The sequence below is a fragment of the Kryptolebias marmoratus genome, linkage group LG3 (assembly GCF_001649575.2).
Source record: "Kryptolebias marmoratus isolate JLee-2015 linkage group LG3, ASM164957v2, whole genome shotgun sequence".
In the NCBI taxonomy this organism is placed as follows: domain Eukaryota; kingdom Metazoa; phylum Chordata; class Actinopteri; order Cyprinodontiformes; family Rivulidae; genus Kryptolebias; species Kryptolebias marmoratus.
Genome location: NC_051432.1, coordinates 15,989,559 through 16,011,758, shown reverse-complemented (window position 1 = coordinate 16,011,758; position 22,200 = coordinate 15,989,559). Strand labels below are relative to the sequence as shown.

Sequence of the window (22,200 nt, the reverse complement as noted above, 5' to 3'; positions counted from 1 at the left end):
GGGGGGGGGGGTGGTGCAGGAGGAGGGGAATGGAAAAAGCCCACCCCACGAGTGAGGTAATTGGTCAGGTTTTGGGAACAGATCATCAGGCTCTATTAGCACTATAGCTCACTTAATTCTGTTAGGCTCATTCAGGATTTCCACTCTCCACCAGAAGCCAGTGTGTCTCTTAAATAAGGCTTTATTTTAATATTCTTGAATTACTCTGAGCCTCTGCTTACCAACAGGCACACTCAAACAGAGAGAAGATGTAAAGCAGCCTCTGTCAGAAGGCAGCCAGCACCACAACGCCTCTCCTCTCTGGACTCTCGCTGCTCCTCTCCTTATTTGGTCTGAAGGCAAAGCTCCTCTCTGAGGCCCTGAAGGTCTCACAGGCACATTCCAGCCACTATTGATCTGGATGGGACCCAGATTTCTTACCTACTGGGTTCGATGGTAAACCACTTTAAACTGGAGTCAGACTTTTGAATCAATCCTTTCTTTCTTCTCCCCGACAGTTGGTGCTGTCCTAAATGAAACACCACTCAAAGGAGCACCGTATGTAATTATAAGATGGTTCCCCCTGCTCTGTATTCTGTTAGCTTTACTTCCTGCTTTATGTTGGTAGAGCCTGTTAGTTTGTTCAGTTCTGCACCGTCACACCTGTTCTCTTTTTGCTAATTGCCACTCAGCTGTTGTTTGTCTCTCTAGTAAGGATTCTGATTGGTTTCCTTAGTTCTCTGTTAGTTCATCGTCCATGCTGTCTGTTAATATGGTCACATTTATAAAAGCCAAAGATGATGATGGCAAAAAGCCAAACACGGGGTTTTAAAATGTTGTCCAATGATTGGCAACACAATGGCTGTCTAATTTTTATAATTGTGCCTATGGATCAAACTTTGTTAGGACCATTTTAAAAGATCCTTTGTGCTTTTTGCTTGAGGACTTGTGTATCGGCTTGACCCGGTGCGCCAAACACAACCGCTACACCCAGAAATACAAAACCAACGGAAATAAGCAGCACGAAGGACACGTATGAGACAAATAACTCCTTCTGCTGTGCTGCTGGTGGCTTTAATAAATGTGTTTATACCACCAAATCGCCTTCTACTCGTTGACACACTGCAGCGTAATCCCCACCACCTGTAAAGTTATCTAAAAAATTACAAATGTGCGTCAGAAAACCTTCGTATTTGGAGTCAGGCTCTCCAGATTACCTTCATTAAGTTTCATTTTCGTTCATCAGTGTTAACCTGTCGAGCTAAAAGAAAAAGGAATGAGATATGTCATCTACCAGCTGGATTTTATTAGCAATACAGCTTCATAAAATCATCCAGAAATGCTACAATATTGTAGAAATACTTCAGGTCCAGTAGTGGGAGTTAAATTGAATACCATATACAATTTATAGTTTTATTACACGTGGAAACATATCAAGAGTCAAATTATGTTTTTCAGTCCAAATCTGTTTGTACGCTCAACCCCCCAAACCTACTGAATGTTTAATTACTGAAGAGTTCATGTTCTCTACACGCTATCATACATCTACATAGTGTTTTCTAGACTACATACGCTTAAATTATTATTTTTTGCATCACAGAAGAGGTTCACATGTACATGGCTATTAAATTAGTGAGTTGGATGTAAGGCAGCAAGCGCCAACTCTACTCAGCCTACAGTAAATTCAGCTCAAATCCCTCGGTGTCGTTTAAAATAGGAAAAAAAAACAACCTACGTGACCCGGCTACAGTAAAGAAATGAAATCAAGCCCCGCAGATGAAGACGATGTGAAGAAAGAGAAGAAACCAAATGTGATGGTGGGTGAGAAAAAGCTGAGTTTATAAAGCAAGTGAAATGCTGGTCATGTTACAGCTCTCATACAAAAAAAGGCTTACAAAAACACCACAAACGTACACACACGCACACACAAAGTGTTCTGACAGCAGGTGACACAGTGAATGACAGGGAGTGACGTGAAGGATGATGAATGATAACGTCTTAAGGTGCTTTAACAAGAGTTCTGTTGTCAGTGTCCATTCTTTGTCAAAAGAGAAAAGAACAAAAACAAGACAAAGACACAAGTTGTGTTTACTTAGAGCTGCAAGCTAAGATGGGAAAAAACAAAAAACATTTGTTTCAAATAAAACACATGAACAACGATTCGCTACCGTCTCACTCTGACAGCAGGGTCAAAAGGTGTCAGTACACAGATCCCTCTCTCGTCCTGTAACTGAAACAAATTCAACGTTGGGACGCACGACAGTTATTTCCCATCAGCCGGCAGGTCATTTGTCTCTTTTAGAACCCATCAGCACAATGATCCTCACACACCGAGAGAACAGTGCTTCAAATGTAGGTCAGATGCTGACAAACAAAACAAAAACAACAACAGTAAATGTGGCGTTCATCGTTTCTAACATAATCTTACAACAGTTTGCTCAACGATTCATCGTCTAATAAATATAACACCTAAAAGGTAAGCATTGTTGATGTCTCCTGAAGTCCCGCGGTCAGAGTAACATGATGTGTGTTAAATCTGAGGTGAAGTACAGAATAAACCATACGTGAGTGTGTGCCAGCATACTGTTAAAGTGCATCAATCCTAGGGCTGCACAATATATCCAAAATTCATTGTTATCGCGATATCAGTGTGTGCAATAAATAAAATAAAGAAAGAAAAGGGCCGCGATTAATCGTGGGCTGTTATTTCTAATTGATGCTAGCGGCTGATGGGGAGGGTTGTGAGGGTCATGGTGACAGAACAGAAAGAAGAAGAGGCAGGAAAACGCGCCCTAATCGCAACTGATATTGCCACGATTTGTAGCATCGCGCAGCCCTGAAGTGAAAACGATCGACCAAAATCAACAACCTGAAAATATGTTTGTGGTTTCTATGTTTTCAGTTTATCATCTAAATGAAACAACTGTGCTCAATTATGTTGCAAACCTAAAATAACCCACATGAACCCTAAAGTTACAGATAAGATTAATACGTGCTGTTTATTATGCATGTTTCTGTAGTGAAGTGCCATGATGATCCAACAGGTCAGCTGAAACTCCTAAAATACAATCCTGACACAATACTGTCTTTGAAACTCTAAATGACACTGGGAAGTTTTCCAGCTCAAGTGAAATCAGTTTAGGGTTTTAAATTTTAGCAACTGGAGAAAAATAATAATAACAATAAACAAAAACAAGAGGTGATCTTACTGCCTTTAAACTGAAAATAGAAAGGAAAGTATCACTGCGGTCCTTCAGTATCCTTCTGTCATCGTCAAAGGGTAAAGGTCACCGACTGGAGCACAAAGTTTTCGATTCTCCATAATAGAAAAATAAATGTAAAAAGACAAGATTAGAAAACAGTTTTCTCTTATAGAAGTCTTCCAATAAAGTTGGCGAGTTAGAGCTAAGAAATCTGCCTGTGCGACTCGGGCAGGTCGCACGCGGACGCAGATCCTAAGTGTGCTGCAGCCTCAGGTCTCTGGTGACGTCCTGCGGGTGCTGTGCTGACGGCGGTGAACGTGTCACAGGGAAGGGGGCGGGGCCACGGGGGGCAGGGCGGAGTCTGGAATCATCATTATAGCTGCTTCACGTAGTTTCCCGGGAAGGTTCCGAACAACTTGCTCCTTCGAGAGGTCCCTTTAAAACCAAGGAGGAGACTGTCAGAGCTGACACTGAGCTGCAGCCGCTGCAGACTGGAAACCTTCAATTACAGTTTCTATAATTACATCCAAGACACAATATTAAACAGACAAAGTCTAAGTGTTCAGAAAACTACAGAACTGTCAGTGCCCACTGAAACCAGTATTTCTAATTTCTAAGCTCTGGAGAGACAACAAAACATTCAACAATAGCTGTAAATAACTAACTTTCAGCTTTTGTTCATGATCTTTACCAGAACAATTTGTGTTTTTGTGAAAATAAACAAGCTTTGGTAGAATGACAGCAGCTCAGTCTGACCTTGGTTTGGAGATACAAGACAGATTCTAGATGGCGAGCGAAGCTAACAGCTGGTCTGAAAGGAGCTGGCAGGTGAAAAAAAAACATTTCTCCATTTTAAAGCAACTCCATCCTCAGAAGTTTTATAGACGTGCACAGGGACACCATCGAGACATAGTCTAAGTAGACACAGGACTGGAATCTGGAAGTTGAAGCCTAAAAAGACAGGAGCCCCCTAGCAGCTGGCTACAGTACAAATTCTAAGTCCTGTCCCTCCATGTAAACAAATGGGACTTTTTCCTGACTTCAAAATTAAAATAAACTTCAGATAATTTTTTAGGTGTTAACTTTTGTTGATTCACATAGTTTTTACCTTGCTGCTCTAAGTACAAATATGCCTTTTTTTTAAAAAAAATACACTTAGTTTTAATGAGTTATTTGAGGCTTACACAAAGTGTCATGTTACAGTGTGTAATGTTCTCATGTAGTAACCCTGCTCTGTGTCGTCTCACAGCATGGCTCCTCGTCACAAACCCTCCTCATATGTCTGAACAGAGAGCCTGTCGATGGCTGTCCTCTGCAGGTAACTCATTAAAATAATCTGAATATTTTTTTAAATATAATTAACATCTTGTCAGGTAGATTATGCTTTAATGGAACTGATTATTCTCAATGTCAGGTTAAAAATCTGTGGTAGAACAATACTGACACCTTGTGGTTCCAGCGTGTTTGCAACACGATCTACTCAAAACCAGTGCGTGCATAAACAGGAAGTTTATGATAAATGAATATTTAATATGCGTTTCAGAAAGGGTTATTTAACAGCCACATCTGAAGTTGTTGTTGTTGCATACGTGTAAACAAACTGGACTGCAGAAGAGGTGGTGCACATGGGTCAAAACACCATTTAGAATCCGTCACCATTTTCTGACTCTGATGTGTTTAACCATCAGATGACAGCTGATGGGACCCTGATTGTAGAGAAGGATTTAAATCCAAGATTTAGACTGACAGACCTTTTGTACATAATGTTGAACAAATGGATATGTTAGCACTTTAAGGCAAGTTTATAATTTGTGGGATTGGCTGACTTGTTTAGAGGCAGTGATGAATATAGCTTTCTTAACTAACAAGATTTTAGTATGGCTGCACTTTATTTCCTTATTTGTTTGCAGCTTTTTACTGTGGTATTTTTGAAACTGGAGCTTATTTTAGGTGGATCTTTTACCTTGAACATGATACTTTACATTCTGTTCTGTGCATTTCCAGGTAAGGTTACAATAGTTTCCTGATCATATAGCAAATGATAAAATACAAACAAAATCCAATGAAGTGACAGAAAGCTGTCTCTCAGTACAATGTTTCACTCCAGACTGTATGTATTTTTGTAAACATTTGGTAAACAGATTAAATTCTCACTCAATTTGACCGATTTAGACTTTTTTTAGCTGTTAGGAGGCAAGCTCTCCTCCTGCTGTACTTACTGAACTCTGTGTGACATATCTGTGGGCTAACGTGTTTTTGTTTTTTCTAAACAAATAAAAGCATGAGCGGGTCTTTCAGTAGTTGATATATTTCACAATCTTACCAACAAACCAGCCATCATCACACTTCTCCATCACATCAACGACGTCGCCCTCCTTCAGCTCCAGCTCGTCCTCGTTACGAGGTATATAGTTGTACAGGGCCTGGTACCTGTGGTGGAATCACTCGTGTGAACTACCCACAATACGCTGCACTTAGAACAATAAACACTACCTTCACATTTGTCAGACATGTATTCATTTGTTCTATGAACTTTAAACAAATAAAACTAATTTGTAACTAAAGCAAATAACATGCTATAATGAATATCATACCTGCTGTAGATAGCTCTTTGAACAAATTTAGTTTGGAGAAACGGAGATTAAATCTGAGAAGAAAGATTAAATTGACGAGCTAATGGCTAGTCACAGTGAGGCCAAGACCAAAGTGGATCGCTGCCATCTTAAGAGAAATTCAATCTAATCTTTCTGCCAGAATAAGTGCATAATGTGAAACTGACAGTGATGCAAAGGTTTATTAAGTGGCATTTGCATGAAAAGCTATGAATCTTTTTTGTGATTGGAATTGGCAGCAATCCACTTTGGTCTTGGCCCCTCTGTTAGCTCATCAATCTGGTCTGAAATAAACTATTTCTTCAAACCGAGGCCGTTCAAAAAAGCTGTTTACAACAAGTAAGACATGATTTGTTTAAAACCTTTCCATGTAACCCCACTTCAAGAGATTTAAACTACAGCTTTAATCTTAGCAGGGAGAAATATGAGGGTTTTAATACCTGCTGGGCTGATCAATACAAAGAGAAAATACGACAATAAACAATGTTAATAACAAAAAATGTTACTTACGGGTCTCCTCCTCCATGAAGTGCATCCTGTACTAACCGCTGTGTTGGAGAGAGAAACAGAGACAGAAAGCAAATTAAAAGCTGTCATTTGCGGCAGCGTCATTTGAGTTTGAGTGGAAAATCTCTGTGCTGTCATTTGCGATAAACGACAAAGATATTTGAACATATTGCTTCCTGCACAGCAACAAGGTGTTGCAGGAGTTCAGGTGAGTGAAGTCATGGCTCCCTACCCTTCGACCTCTAACAGGCGACAGATAGGACCGCCGGGACAAGATGGGGCTACGAGGAGGTTTACCGCCAACAACTGGATCCTGCTTAACAGCCAGAAAGACCAGAGGCAACACATCTATAATCTTTAACAGGAACCACGTCAGCAACCTTGGCGCTGAGCTGAACACATAAGCAGACAAACTCATGACATGCTGTAAAAATTATCAATCAACATGCTGATGCTGACGAAAATCCTTCTGATCAAACCACAACCAAGAAGCAGCTCACAGCAGCTCACACTTTCCTCGTCAGGGATTTTAGCACGTTTTCTGCTCTCCGTATATCATCATGTTGACACTTGCATGTTAATATGAGATGCAAGTTAGTACTTATTGTCTGATTAGCCTCTGAGGTTACTGAAAATCCAGACATTTCTAAGGAGTCCTAAAAACAGCCCCAAACCTTAATGCACTTATTGTTAACACTGAAACGATCAAACTTTTAAAACCATTCAGACATTTTTACCAAATCAGTGAAGTAAATCACGGATCCAAGGTAAAAATATTCTGCTTTAATAGATCAATCAGCTCTCTTTGTGCCAACAACAAAAGAGCTCAGAGAAGAAATACTGTTATGCGAGCCTGCATCATAATCTCCATCAACACATTCCAGCTTTACCTTCACCTTAGGGGACCTACGTCCTGGATGTGATACAGTGGGGGCAGAAGTGGGAGAGCGTGGAGAGGAGAGGGGAGGGGAGGAGGTTTTAGGGGGAGACGAAGCAGGGGGAGGGATAAGTGGCTCTGAGACGGGGCAGGACGTAGGCAGACGAGACAGACTCGAGGGGTGTGTGGCAGACGGCTGTGAGACGACGTCTGGAGAGGAGTGAGGGGGAGGAGAGGGGACAGACGGACAGGGAGACACCGCGGGAAGCGGAGACGTTGTGAAATGAGGGAGGGATGGGGGGCGAGGGGAGACGGGAGGACAGACAGGGACCATGCTGTGGTTCTGCTGCTGTGATCGGGGTAAAGCAGATGATGGAGAAGATGGAGAAGGGGGAGGAAGCGTAGAGGTCACAGGTGGTTGTGTGGGGGATGAGGGGAGACCGGAGTGAGGTAATCGAGTCAGAGAAGAAAAAGACACTTCGGCCTATGGAGATAAAAACAAATTACATTTTGAGATCCTGAAGCTCAGACAGATGATGATGAGGCCTCAGAAGGAACATGGAGGAACAAATGAAGGCAAAAAAAAACAACCACTTTTTATTTTCTAAAATAATATTTTGTCTCTTATATTTGACATGTAAGAAAAAAACTAAACAGAATGAAAACAAAACAATTTAGACATTGTAATATCCCTATATGTCTATTAGAATAAATTCTACAGTTTCGCACAAAAGCACAATAATTATATAAAATACCTGTGTTAAAACTGGCTTTCAGTAAATAATATTTGGAAATATCAGCATATTGTACAACCTTCACTCTCTCCTGTCTTGAGATATTTCATGTGTGTAAAATAGGCAGTCATAAAAATGTTTTAATCTACATCAATTCACACCTGAAGCTGTGAAGATGATCCTAATATATATCTTGTCAGCTTAAATTTTGTTACACATCTGTGTTGTTACATGCCTTGGTCGGTGTGGAGCTACATTATTTTTTGTTCAACTGTAAATTAATATTCATTTTTGCCAGATTAACTGCTCAGTGAAAAAACAAAACAAAAGTTCTCCTCAATGTTCCTTCTGGGACTTTACTGATGTCTTGAACTCAACACCATGCTCTACCTGCGGACTGAGTCTCTCATTTAAAACTCTAATGTTTTCCTCTTTGTCTTTCAGCTCTTCGTCCTCTTCCTCAATGAATAATTCTGTGTATCCCATTCCTTCTGCTGACGGTGGCCTCTGATCATCAGCAGCTTGTTCACTCAGAGACACTGACTGCTCCGCCCACAGAGCAGGCTGCGGCGTCATTGTTAGAGGTTTGTGAAACTGCACCTTTAAATGAACGCTGCCAGGTGAGTCTCTGACTTCAACGACTGCTGCAGGTTTCACTGCTAACTGATGAGACTCTTGGTCTTTTTTCTGGAACCGTCTGCTCTGAGATTCGGTGACCTTGGCAGGTGTGGAATCTACTGCAAGCACTTTTGAAACGTCACCATCAGCTGCTCGGCTGGAACCGTCTAGAACCTCAGACAACAGCTCGTCATATGGGTCTTTTACATATAACTCGATGTCAGGCATTTTGCTGCTTTTGTTTTCAGAAGCATTGGACTTATGCTGCTCTGGAAGTTGTGTGGATGGCTGTTCTGGTGCTGACTCTGCGCAGGAGTCAATTTCTGGCTTAGTAACGGATCCAGTTTGGACCGCTTCACTGATATGTAACCCCCTGTCACTGGTATATCGAAGTGAAGCATCAGGTAGTGAGGAGTTGAATGAAGAGTGAGAGATGGGTGGAGGAAGAGGAGGAGGAGGTGGTGGAGTAGGTTGGGAGAAAGGAAGAGCAGCGGGGGTGTGGCCTAAACCGACACCTCTCTCAGTGAAAGGTGGCATTCTGGAAGGTGCCTGATGTGAAAGGGAGAAGCCTTTTTGCGATGGAGCGGGCGAGATTGGTGTTGGCTCTCGAGCCGTGAGGACAGAGGAAAGGTCAGTGGGGAGAGGGGGAGGTGTGTGTGGTACAGGGGTGGCTGGGATGGACGCTGATGGGTCCAATGTGAGCGACAGCCACTCGCTGGTGACAGCCTGGAGGTCAGGTCTTCTCAGAGAGGATTGAGGGGAAGGGAGGTCACAAGTGGTGGAAAATGGAGGCAGGTGATAGACCGGCTCCAAGAAAGTAAAAGTGAGAGAGAAGCAACAGAGGGTGATAAATACAAGAACAGAAGAGTAAGAGTGCTTTAAATGAGTGCATTTTCTGGTCAAGGGGGTTTAATAGGTAGGAGAAATCTGTATTTTTAAAACATTTGCAAAAACATCTGAAACTCTAACATGTATCTTTTGCGTGAGTCTGAAGGGTGGGGACATCTTTAACTTTCTTACCTTGACGGGCGTGGAGCTTGGGGTCCTGTTGCTATGGTAACCATGTGGATCTATGTGGTGGGTGGAGCTCTTGGACGGCGAGTGCTTCACAATGTCAACGTAGGACACGGGAAAGATGCCCTGTTTGGTTGTGCCGGGGATCTTGCCCTCGTACCAGTTCTGATCCACCTGCCTTAATACGACAACTCTCTCGCCCTGCACACACCCGACAGCACAGTTTTTTCAGTGTGTGCACACGAACATACAAATCCTGACAGCCCATAAAGACTTGGTGAATTCTTGATTCTTTAAAAAGTACAAAATCTTCCCGAAAAATGTAGTTTTACCATTGTCTCCTCATTTTTTTGATGATTAAATAAATAAATCCCAAGCATAAAAATGTGGAAGTTAAACTTTTAGAACATACACAAACATGAACTAACAACCTTTCTTAGTGACAGCTCCACATTAGTGTCAGCGTTGAAGTTAAAGCGGGCCACTGCCTCTCCGATCTCTCGGACGTGTGCTGGTGGAGGAGGACGAATCGGCTGCTGCTTTTCTGAGGATGGCATCTTCTACATGTGCAGTAAATAAATATGAAAGTGTGTTATGGCAGAGAATATGCCCATCTGAACTGAACAATGCAACAGGAAGAAGATAAACACGCTCATCTTCTGCATTTAATAAAACCCACAGACTCATGAGAAAAGCACATTTACCTCCACGTACGCTATGGGGAATATCCCCACCCGTCCTCTGTGTTCTCCTTCATACCAGTTGTTATCTATTTGCCTGATGATGCTCACTTCATCACCCTTTTTAAATGTCAACTCCCTGCAACACAGATGTGTCAGTGAGGTGTATTTGCATGCTGTTCTGTTCTAGCATAACGACACAAAAACAAAAGTAAATGAAAAGCACTCATGCAGCCGTTCTCATACATAGGAACCAGCAATACGTCAGCCATGAAAGCACAGTAAAGTAAACGTGAGCTCTGCGCATATCAGCTTTACTCATGCAAACACTTAAAGCCTTTAAAAAGAAATCATCTAAAGCCATCCAGAAGTAGAGGTAAGTTGTGATGAGATGTTTATTTATTTAAGTAATGCATCCTATATGCTAAAATATAGTGTCTTAAAATCTGAAATAATGTTTCATGCAGTGAGGTGTTGATATCTGTTAATGTGTAGCTAAACATCAGCACTCTTAAGCTCGGCATCCTTGTCCGTGCTAAATTTATCGTACTTACTTCGTTGTTTGTGCCTTAAAATCATAAATGGCTCTTGCAGGCTGTTTCTGATGAAGGAGAGAGAACAGAATAAGTTGTGTCATCTGTTTATGGGAGACCTGGGAGCGTAGTGAGAGAGAAAAACCCAACAGGAATCACCAGGTTTAACACAACTGACTATAAATAACATATACATGTCTGATTTAATACATGTGAATAAACTATACTGTGCTGTGGCTTTAGGAGATATTTGTCCAGTGAACACCAGTCAGTCTGATCGTTTTTTTTTGTGCCACACCAGGTTTGTGTTGGAAACACTAGTAAATTAGCTTTTTTTTATAAAGTACCTCTCTGTCAGGAGTTGGCCTTCTGCTCTGCGGGGTATGGCGTCCATCCATGGTGGAATAACTCCTGGATACATCCTGGTCTGTGGTTAAAAAAAAAAAAAAAAAGAAGTTGGCAAGAGTTACCACAGTAATCATGTTTCAGTCACCTGTGATTCAAAAATGGGATCTGGAAAAGCACTGATGAGACAGAGTTAATGTCATTCCAACAGAAAAAAGAAAAAAAAAAATGAGGGAATGAAAGCTTAGGTGGAAATAGGTGCATTTTATTTCCTTTTTGTGGGGAAAAAAAAACAAAGTGACGAAACCTTTCCCAAATATGGCACAAACACACACAAACACGTGCAAAACTACAAAATAATTGGAAGACCAAATGAAACAAGGGAAACACAAGAAAAAAAAACAACAAAACACAAAAATGGCTCAAAGAAAGATACATTTTCAGTAAGTATATGACTCCATAAATCAAGCTTTAATACAAACAAGGCAACTATAAAAATTTCTTAAAATTAGAAATACTGTATTTACTCTAATTGGCCTCCTCGTTTCTCAAAAATAAAAAAAACTCTTTAATACAATTAAAATCAATTTAAAAATCAAATATTTTCAGAATAGAAAAAAAGAAAACACTACATTTCTGTTACCATACTAAAAAGAGAGCTTTTAAGATTTTACAAATAAGTAACTTGAGAGTTTCAAGAGAAGGTTTCCTTACAGCAAATCTTTTCACTAAAACGTCAACATCCACTTGTTTTACCACTTTTAAACCCAAACAAGGGTGTCAAACTCCTATTCTTCGATGTGGGAGTCAAGCCTGTTTAATCCTCCTAAATCAGTAAGAAATAAATAATTAACGAAGTCAAAGGTTTACTTTTCTGTACAGTTGGAAACAAACAGATCCTCATCCCAAGCATTTCCAAAATGCATTTTCAAAGACAATATTGTCTTTTTACCACTACCCAAACCCCAAACGTCAAATTAGCAAGTGTTGATAGACTCCACACGCCTTTCAGTCAGAATCAGTATTTTATGCAATATTTCAAATTAAAAACTTACTAACAGCTCATAGGACACTATCATCCAGCTTCACTATTAGAAATTTCATACGAAACATTTACAGAAAGACTTTAGTTTGGTAGGAGAAGAATTTTTTGAGAATTTACAGAAACCAGTATTGATTAATGTCATACAAATAAAAAGAAAAGCCAAGTAATGAATATGGCTGTGAACAAAATGAGGTGACTCAGGCTACAAGTGCAGGCAAAACTGAAAGACACATACACTAAAAGAAAATATATATGGCTGTGTTTCTGTTTTAGAGCCCAACTGATACCATCAACCAGTACTTGTCTTCGATATTCATAATAAACCACAAGTATAATCTACAACGAATAATGGGAAAAACAGCATAAATTCATTTAAAATGGGATTATCTCATAGTATATCCAATAGAGATTACTTCATCCTACATGTAGTGTAGAGATGAACTAATTAGAGATTGTCAGTTTCTTTTATAGTCATAATATAAATGTTCTCAGTTGAGCTCTAATTGTAAATGTATTCTGTATGCATGAGCATACAGCATGTGTGTTTGAAGCCTTTTTGATTATGCATCTGACAACAATATAAAATGTTTGTGTGTATTATATATGAGAGGAGGTATGTATGTTATCTCCACCTGAATAACAGAGACCGTTTCCGTTGCCCTGCTCGTCTCCATATTCATTATTGTTTGAGGCCTCCAAATATCGTCCGTAACAGGCACTGACTGGTGACTGTAACCGTGGTGACTGGAAGCTTGGTGTGGAGGGTTCTCCTCTGTATGAAGCACACCCAGTAGGGCTTCCATCAGGGTAAACAGATGCAGAAGAATGACCTCTGTGCCAGCAACCTCTCGTCACTCGCAAAGAGGAGCTTCTTTCAGGCACGCTTGGCAGCAGCTCAGCCAATATTCTCCTCAAGATGCTATCGTCGGGTGGCCTAGAGCTTCTGTGGCCTCTCTCCGCTTGAATGTGCTCATAAATGTCTCTCAAGGCTGCATCTAGGGCCTCGTAAATGGCCTGTTTAGACTTGGGTCTGCTACCTCGACCTCCGCCAGCACCGCTTCTTCTAGAGGTAGGCGGTGAGTCCTTTTTCCTGCGGAAAGGCACTGGGCTGACCAAGAAGGCCAGCTTGGACATCGCTTGTTGGGACGGCGAGGCCTGATTCTGGGAATGGCTGCTGTGATTCTGCTGTGAGGATCTCTGGTGCTCTTGCCGCGCTCGCTCCCTCTCATGACGAAGCATGGTTGTGAAGCGGGTGTATGAGGCCGGGCAGCGGCCTTTGCAGGTGCTGATGAGGTGGCGGTGCTGGTAGCCTTGACTCTGTCCTAGGCTTTGGTGACCAGGAAGGTGGTGGTGATGGTGGTGGTGGTGGTGATGGCGAAGGTGGTGATGGTGGAGGGTAGAAGACCCGTAAAGGCTCTCGGATGAAGTTAGCGAGCAATGATCAAATTCACTCTCACTGCAAAATGAAGAACCCTCCACCTGAATGAAATCACTGAGGTCAGATGCAATAGCATCCTGCTCACTGTCAGAATAGTCAGGATTGGCCTGTGGGCCTTGGGGAACAGGAGGAGTAGGAAATGACTGACCAGGCTCTGGCCCAACACGAGGCTGGCCTTCAGGTGGGCTTCGAGGTATGTGATCCATGCTTTGAGGTACAGTCCTGCTGTTTCCATTGTTGTCCTCCTCCAGCAATGATTCTACAGAAAAACGGCGTTTTGAATAACTGGGCGTCCCACCACCACCACTGCTAGCTCGAGATGACGAGCCACCCGGCGTGGTGGTCCCTGAAGGCCCCTCGCCATCACCCAAGTTAGGCATGGATTTGGACTTCTGAATGAGACGCTCATATTCAGAAATACGATTTGGCACCATATCTCTTGGCACTTCCACACCCCAGGAGGGCGCCCAAGGAGAGAGGCGATGGCGATGTAGATGAGGCTGACGCTCTAGTTCCAGGATACGAGCACGAACAGAACGGATGACTTCAGATGGGATGAGGTGAGCTCGATCGATCTGGTGCATCTTCCGATAAAGCTGGAGAAAACCTGGGGAATCGTGTGCACGTCGCCGATGGAGATGAGGCAGCGACTGCGTGGAGGATGAAACTGTCGCGGGGTTCCCGTCGCACACCAGCGACCCAGCACTTTCTGAGCGAGTGGCGTTTTGACCACCTGAGCCAGAATGCCCATCATTGAGCAAGTCATCACAACTACGAGATTTGAGCTTCTCAGAGGAGGGCGGCGCCTCCTCCGCACTGCTCCACGTCTCAGCATCCTGGCTTTTTGTCTGCCAACTGTTTGTACAACAGACAGACTGCTTTGAAGAAGAGCTGCCTTCCTCGTTGGCATCCTCATGGACACGATCAGAGCCAGAAGGGATGGGAGGAAGTGAGATACTGTCGTAGGGAGCTGGGGTGGACATTTTGTTTGAATAAATGTTGCATGCGTCCCCACCTTTCAGACGTCCCATATGAGCAGCGTGGTAAGAGAGAAGAAGGAGGAAAGCAGGTTAAGCAATAATACCCAGCAATGAGCGGAAGTGCTGGGGAAAGGAAAAATAAAAAGGTAAGAAAAAGGGTGGGAAAAGAAGATTGTCATACATTTTTTTTTCAGACTTCCCTCAAACAATAAACTTACGAGCACGTCTGACAGAGATCGTGTTGTGAAAACACAACAAAATCTTCTGTGAATTTCTGGTGATAAGCACAGTACACGTGTATGTCTGGGGCGGAAAGATGGGGGAAAATAAAAAGACTCGGAGAGAACAAAAGATATGAAGTAAATAAAGACAAGCTTTTATGAGTGGGAATACCTTTGGCTCTGGAGGGTGAGGATGGCGAGGAACGAATGACAGGTTTCTTTAGGCTGCTGCTGGCTCTGTAGGCATCCACTGGTTTAGGAGAAGTTGCAGCTCTGCTCTGAGACTGAGCATTCACTTGGGAACTCGAAGGCTCAGACTTCCTTCTCTTCCTGTAGTCGCTGGCAGCACTACAAAACAAACATCAATCTCAGCTACTGTCAAGGCTATGATACACAGTTAAATACAGTCTAAAAAAAAGGCTAATTGTTTTAAACACTATATAGGTCTTGTGGTTGCATTTCACAATGGCTTACAAACTCATTATAAGCAAAAGAATTATCAACCATCAATCAATGAGTTTTCCTTCTCAATCTATCCTAAACATCATTTAAAAAGGACAAATGAGAGTGAAATGAAATCAAAACTTATCATATATATATAAATAATAAAAATATGTCCAATGGCAATGAACAACCTCTTTGTTTTGGAACTAAAGTTTTCACAACTGTTTATGGACATAATGGTTGTTAGAACTATTTGTATTACAAAACCTTTGAATACATCTGAAGTGTTTTCAGGATTACTTTAATTAAAATTTATTATTTGTGTAACTTCTCATTTCAAACGGCTTTGAAACACAAACCCGAAGGGCTTTTCTTCCAGAACAAACACACTTAATGTCACTGAAATGAATTACGTGGCCTTTTCATCACATCCCTATTCAGCCCTTTCTGTGCACTGAGGAAAATGCGACTGAATAAGCAGGGCAGCAGTGAAAGGAAGAGAGACCACAGGAGGGAGAGAGGGGGTTGAGGGAGGGACAGGAGGTGAATGGCAGAATCAATAGGCTTGCTGCGTTCATTTATTCTGCCTCAGTTAGGACAGAAAAGCGTCCTGACATCAATTACTAAAGCAAATAAAGAGCAAAACTAATCCCCTCAAATTATCATTAACTGGAAACACCCCGTATTAGCGCTAAACACAAGGCGTACAGGAGCAGAGTTTTGACACAGTGCTGAATCACAACAAGGAGGGATGCTGTAGAGAGGATGGGGAGGGGGAGGTGGGTGATGCAGAGGAAAATAAAAAGAAACAGCGGTTACCTTGCAGGTCTCTCCAAAGCCTTGTCAGCAGGAGCGATGTGGAGGGATGTCTGAAACGGGACAGGAAACAAAAGAGAAAAGTGAGCTCCGCATGAACAAAGACTGGAGGCAGAGCAGCTTACAAAGCACCAGCCCGCATGCGGTTGTTGCTGTGCCACAGCTAAAACACTCCCCCAGCGAAAGGTTTGAGGAATGCTGGTTCCACATGGCACACCTGACCAAGACGAGACCTACAGATGAAGATTAATTTCTCTTCTCTTGTTTTCCTTGGGTTGTAATGAAGGATGATGGCAGAGGTGAAATAGGAAAGGATGTTCTGAGCTAATCTTAAGGGGGCAAATGTTGTGCTGCAAAACCTGGGATGGATCAGCTGGAATGGATGTTTATGGTAAAAAAAATTCTCATAAATTTTAAATAGGGCGTAACAGTGGTTAGAGCCATCACCTCACAGGAAGAAGGTCCCAGGTTCGCCTCCTGGTCTTCCTCTGTGGAGTTTGCATGTTCTCCCTGTGTATACGTGAGTTTTCTCTGGGTACTTCCGTTTCCTCCCACTGACCAAAAACATACATGTTGTGTTACTGGTAGCTCTAAATTACCCCTAGGTGTGAATGGTCATTTGTCTCTATGTGGCCCTGTGATGGACTTGTGACCTGCCCGAAGTGTACTCCGCCTCTCGCACAATGACTGCTGGAGATAAAGAAAATGACTAGATGACTAGTTAAGAATAATCTTAACTAGGAAAGAACATCTATCAAATTGGGTTCAAACCCCAGGTTGGACCTGGGGTCTTTCTGTGTGGAGTTTGCACGTTCTCCTAGTGTTTGTGTGGGTTTTCTCCCGGTGCTCCGGTTTCCTCACAGTCTAAAAACATGCATGTCAGGCTGCCTTCAGGCCCAGGCCTCCCTTGAAAAAGAGATCAGAGATCTCAATGGGATTTGCTTGGTTAAATAAAGGTTAATAAATAAATAAAGATGCAACCACACATAATGTTGCACGTATTCAAAGAGGTGAAAATATTTCCATTTAGATCTACAAAAAAGGGTCAGAGATTGCCTATTTTCTATTTAAAAAAGATGTCATCTCACAGTAAAACAATATCTTTTTATGATCTACACAGCACAACCAGATGATATCCCTTCAGTCGAAAGCAAACAGTCAAACAACATTTAAAAATAAATGAAAAGTCTTGTGTATCGTTCAGGAACAGCTGGTGTGTTGCTCTGATCTCACACTGTTACAGTCATTTTAATCAGTTAACATCCAAAACACTGTAGGAGTCGACTCATGTTATTGGTTAGACCATGTGTAATCAGAAACACTTTAGGACAGATCATGAGTTTGGGATTACCTCGATGCGCTGGCGAGTGGAGATGTCTGGATTATAATCCAGCCGTTTTTTAGGAGGCTTCAGCCCCAAGCAGCAGCAGTGAGCAGGAGAGGGAGGAGAGTAGGAGGAGGAGGAGGAGGAGGAGGAGGAGGAGGAAGAGGAGGAAGGTGAAGATGAGGTGAAGCAGTGGTGACATCATGGGCGAAATCAAAACATAGGAAAGCATGTGGAGAGAGTGACACCTGTTAGAGAATCTGAGTAACCAGAGATGGACCAGATCAAAACTGTTCTGTCACACACTGGACAAATATGCACTCACTAGATACACACCAGTTTACAAGCTAAGATCTACACACACACACACATACACACACACGTTCTTGAATCACCTATACATGTTTTTTATTCTTTGCACAGTTGAGAAAAAAATAAACCTTGCAGAACCTAAAATAAAGTAGGCCCAATACACCTTTCTGCTCACAAAGACACACAAATACCACACACATGCAGAGTGTAAGAAGCAGCTGTGTGCAGAAAGCCAAGTGAAGTACAACCTGCAGATTTATCTGAGAGTGCAGCAAGCTGTTAAATCAAATGTTTTACCAGTGCTCATAAATAAGTGGTTGAAACATATTGTTATTGTGATGCAAATAAAACTTTGAAGACAACAAAAGATTCTGTCCAAAGGCAGAATCTCTCAGAATATGTAAGAAACCATGTACATTAATGGGCTTATTGAATTATGTAAAATATTGCAGGTAGAAATCTTGATACACAACCGAACATGGCTTGGAGAACACGAACGTGCCCATGCCTTGTGTGAAATTTTTACCTGAACATTTAAAATAAGCCCAGCATCACCCGATGTCATGCACTGGAGGCATGTCAGAGACAGAGGTATGTCCTCCTGACCCTTTATAAATCAGTCCCTTTGGGGTAATTTGATCTCGCTTATGTGGCTAAATGCGACCTTCTGCACCACGTACATCCAGCAGAGGGCACTATAGTGTTTAGCTTACAGGCAAGCAGAGTACTTTTCCCCACTACCAAAGGTCAAATAAATAAATAAATAAGTACTAGCAGGCATAAATGTGTGTTTAAATAAATGAACAGGTTAAATAAAAGGCAGGGCAAACAGTACATGTTACCATGTATCAGAATTGTTGAAGAAATTGCACAAACAACAACAGTATCAAGAAGATGGGGGAGAAGAAAATTGTATAAATGGGAAATCATCTGCATTCTGATCGCAACCGGAGATTAATTTACTTGGTGGAATGACTGGCCTGTGCAGTTTTGACAGACTTGAAGCCTTGTTATCCTAAAAATGCAGAAACATGGCCTTTTAAACAGTTTCCTCACGTTTTGCTGAAGAGGATGCAAAAATTTAAATCAAGAGATAAGTTTTCAGGCTTTTGTGGACATTTTAGTGCCTGCTAGTAGCCTGACAAATAAAGTAAAAAAAACAAAAACAAATAAAGCAACAAAGAGACATATCACTGCCTGTCACATGGTTGTGTGTGGGAGGGAGGATCACTGCACCAAACAAGTACCACATGCCCAAAACAACTAGCCCAACCAGACTAATAGCAGATACATAGAAAAAAAAACAACTCATGAGTGTGGGTGGAGACAGTGGGTGTACGCCTATAGCAGAGTTGTGGTTGGGGAAGTCGCTGAGCCCTGACTTACCGGGCGCCCAAACTCCAGCTCGGAAAAGAACTTATACCAAGGCTCGTTCTCTAAATCTATGTCATCATAGGTCTGGGAAAGCATGACAGAGATAGAAAGGAAACAGAAAGAAAGAAGAAATGAAATGTGGAGTGGAGTGGGGGGTGGGGGTTTACACACAAACAGAGACATGGACCTCATGGTTAGGAATGGGCAAAGGAAGATGGGCACGGGATGAACCAGGATGAAGATGGAGACTGGCTCGTGAACTTAAATTCTTCCTTCTCGCTTCACTTCCACAGAACACAGGAGGAAGCGTGGCCTCACGGTCAGCCTGTCAAGTGCCATAAACTACCCTATATCAAGTAGAGCTCAAGATAAAGAGCAAATATTTTCACCATAAAAAATTCACAACACAAATTCACATCATAAGAGTTCAGTAATAAGATGTCTCTCTCACACAGCATTGTCAAATGTTAAATAATATGAGCAGAAAAAAAAGAAAATACTTGGCTGCAACGTAGTTCTGTCTGCTCTTTCTAACCTCATTCCCACACGAAAATGTGAGTCTTTAGGCCAAATGAAACACGGCCAGGAGATGTTTCGTAGGTGCTATAGCTACAGTAACATCTCTCTTTCTAAAAAGAGAATCGATATTTCAGAAAGATGAGTCACCCAGTTAAAAACGAGGAGCCTGGGGGTTGAGACTGCCAATAACACAAATATAACGTAGGCACACACACAAACCAACATTAAAGCTCTTAAGAATAAGTAAGACAGAAAAATCTTTTTGTTTTCTAACGCTCCCAATTGCTCACATGATGCCACATCAGGATGGCACTTTGCTTTTCTTGCATGACGGAGGAAAGACCACTGAACAGACAGCTGATAAAACCAGTGTGGGCACTGTCTACAGCTTTAACTTTTTATTGCTTCTATCAGGAGCTGACTCATGCATTATTGCCCCAGGAGCGCTCTCTGCAGACGTCAAACCCTTACAAAAAATAACAAAAAAAACCTTTTCCTTTTCACTCATTAAAAAAAGGGTCCTCATCTGAAGCACAATCCTCATTTTTATGTTAATTTCTCAGACACCTCTTATTATTTCCACCTCACTCCTCTGGACAATAATAATTTCTGCTGTCTGCTCTGTCATTTGCAACACACAGGAGTTAACAGCTGGTACCGTTACTAGGGGATACAGTGATGGAAACACTTTTGCTTTTGACGCCCACGTTGGCTTTTAAAGCTCGGCTTGACATAAATAGAGATCCATTGAAAGTCCATAATATAATAGTCGGTACGATCTGACATAAACATGTCTACAATATGATTAAGTAAGAAATTAAAATATGTTTCTAATGAATTATATGCCCCTTAAGTTTGCACCTTAATTTCAGCAGCATTCTGCATACACTGGTACAGCTGTCTCTCATCAGAGAATAATATTTTATTTAACAACAAGAACAAACAAGATGTCACAGTTATACAGTATGATATAAAAAACCCCGTGTGAACCCAGAGAAAGAGGCTGTTTTTAATAGATTAAAAAAATAAAAATAAAGGTCAGCAATAAAAATTACTCACTGGTCTTTCGTGCTCTAAAATAGAAGACTTGCCGGGCTCATACTCAAAAATACTCTTGGGCTCTGCGCGGTACTTTCGTGTGTCCACTTTCCTGTCTGGAGGACCCCATAAGTTCCTGGTACAAAAAACAAAAACATGCCTCAGAAAATGACTTCACACTACACACAAAGACATCACTATCAATGTGAATATACGTTAGGCATGATGCGATGCTGTCCTCTGCCGTCACTGAACAAACAGAGGCTGGGCTGGGAACAGTGTCAGTCTCTGCAGCAGCGTATTCAGCCATGTTGGCTTTTATCTTTACACAAATGCACACCACTGATTTGTTTGTCACAATCGTCTTGGCAAGTGTTATCTCATGGTTTTACTTGATGGTTTTCTGTACAATGGGGTTGATTTGTAACATGTGAGCTTAAAGAGGGGGGCAAACATGACTGATCCTGAGAATTTTGTGAACATATTTCTTGTAGATCTTCAGAATCAAGCATTCCTTTTCTTACTGCATGAGCCCCAGCATGCAGCTTAGAGACTGCGGCGTCCCGTAGATAACGGTAACATGCAGACTGTGTGGGCGGGGGTGTGTGGGATAATTCTGCTTAAAATAATTAGCCAAATGGCAGTCTTATCCCAGTGGTCAACATCTGCTGTGGTGAGCCAAACTATTTGAAATCCTCGCAGCGATTCAAAACCAGTGAGTCAATAATACGGCAGTGTTAGGTTTGAGGAATTTTCTCTTACATGTCTGGTGAATCTTTCTCACGGTCGCTGTCTCTGGCTCTGAGCTGAAGGAGGGATGGCATGGGTGGAGGTGGTGGGGGCACGGGGGATGGCAAAGGCTCCCGAGTTCCCAGCTGCCCTCCGTTGTCGGAAGGGCTTTTGGACAGAGGCCTGTATGTGTGCGTCCGAGGAGGCGGGTGGGCCATGGTGACGCTGGATGGCAGGCTGTGGTCCTCTGTGAAGGACAGAACGGAGGACACAGTGGAGGGAGAAGTGACGAAGGCAGTGGGCCAGAGAGGAGGAGACATACGGGTTAGAAAGAAATTCATTATTGTTTTTAATTTCTGCTACATCAAGGGAAAGTCTCACCGCTGTTTATGAAAGCATATGTTGCACTGTATGTGTCAGAATAGTCATCATCTGCAGAAGAAGGGTAAAAAGACTCACTGGGATTCATGCACAGAAAGAACAACTACAATTTGTTAGGACAGCTAGTCAATTTGAAATGAACAATATTAGTAATTTTTAATGCTTTTCACAATAAAAAACAAAACTAGTTTAAGTAGTTCTTAAAGTAAAGATTTTTTTATAGGATATAGAATACAAAAGTAAGTGTTGCAATGCATAAAGACCACTGCAAGCCTTTAGATTATATAAGGGCAAATATATAAGGCAATATTTCCATTTGAGTGCCTATACAGGTGCTGGTCATAAAATTAGAATATCATGAAAAAGTAGATTGATTTCAGTAATTCCATTTAAAAAGTGAAACTTGTATATTATATTCATACATTACATACAAACTCATATATTTCAAATGTTTATTTCGTTTAATTTTGATGATTA

The 22,200-nt window shown here is 41.8% G+C and overlaps 2 protein-coding genes across 17 annotated transcripts in view; both read right to left on the bottom strand.

Moving 5' to 3' along the window:
* Positions 1-579, bottom strand: part of LOC108230125 (PDZ and LIM domain protein 3) — a 12,480-nt gene extending 11,901 nt beyond the window's left edge. Inside the window, exon 1 of the mRNA XM_017406106.3 lies at positions 222-579. The gene's annotated coding sequence lies outside the window, so the exon portion shown is untranslated. The remainder of the gene's footprint in view (positions 1-221) is intronic.
* A 686-nt stretch (positions 580-1,265) lies between these two features.
* sorbs2a (sorbin and SH3 domain containing 2a) overlaps positions 1,266-22,200 on the bottom strand; it is a 61,884-nt gene continuing 40,949 nt past the window's right edge. For 7 of the 16 annotated variants that reach the window (XM_025004048.2, XM_025004045.2, XM_025004064.2 and 4 more), the window contains 19 exons: positions 21,724-21,774; positions 21,376-21,589; positions 20,635-20,749; positions 19,069-19,140; positions 17,398-17,454; positions 16,050-16,099; positions 14,959-15,134; positions 12,780-14,600; positions 11,105-11,184; positions 10,779-10,876; positions 10,249-10,363; positions 9,976-10,104; positions 9,551-9,745; positions 8,303-9,337; positions 7,192-7,662; positions 6,534-6,617; positions 6,305-6,342; positions 5,506-5,612; positions 1,266-3,617 (listed from right to left, as the gene is read on the bottom strand). In XM_025004048.2, coding sequence (XP_024859816.1) covers positions 3,556-3,617; positions 5,506-5,612; positions 6,305-6,342; positions 6,534-6,617; positions 7,192-7,662; positions 8,303-9,337; positions 9,551-9,745; positions 9,976-10,104; positions 10,249-10,363; positions 10,779-10,876; positions 11,105-11,184; positions 12,780-14,600; positions 14,959-15,134; positions 16,050-16,099; positions 17,398-17,454; positions 19,069-19,140; positions 20,635-20,749; positions 21,376-21,589; positions 21,724-21,774 — 4,970 coding nt within the window. In that variant the 3' untranslated portion in view covers positions 1,266-3,555. The remainder of the gene's footprint in view (positions 3,618-5,505; positions 5,613-6,304; positions 6,343-6,533; positions 6,618-7,191; positions 7,663-8,302; positions 9,338-9,550; positions 9,746-9,975; positions 10,105-10,248; positions 10,364-10,778; positions 10,877-11,104; positions 11,185-12,779; positions 14,601-14,958; positions 15,135-16,049; positions 16,100-17,397; positions 17,455-19,068; positions 19,141-20,634; positions 20,750-21,375; positions 21,590-21,723; positions 21,775-22,200) is intronic. The other 9 variants (XM_017405511.3, XM_025004057.2, XM_025004061.2 and 6 more) reach the window with 9 other exon arrangements.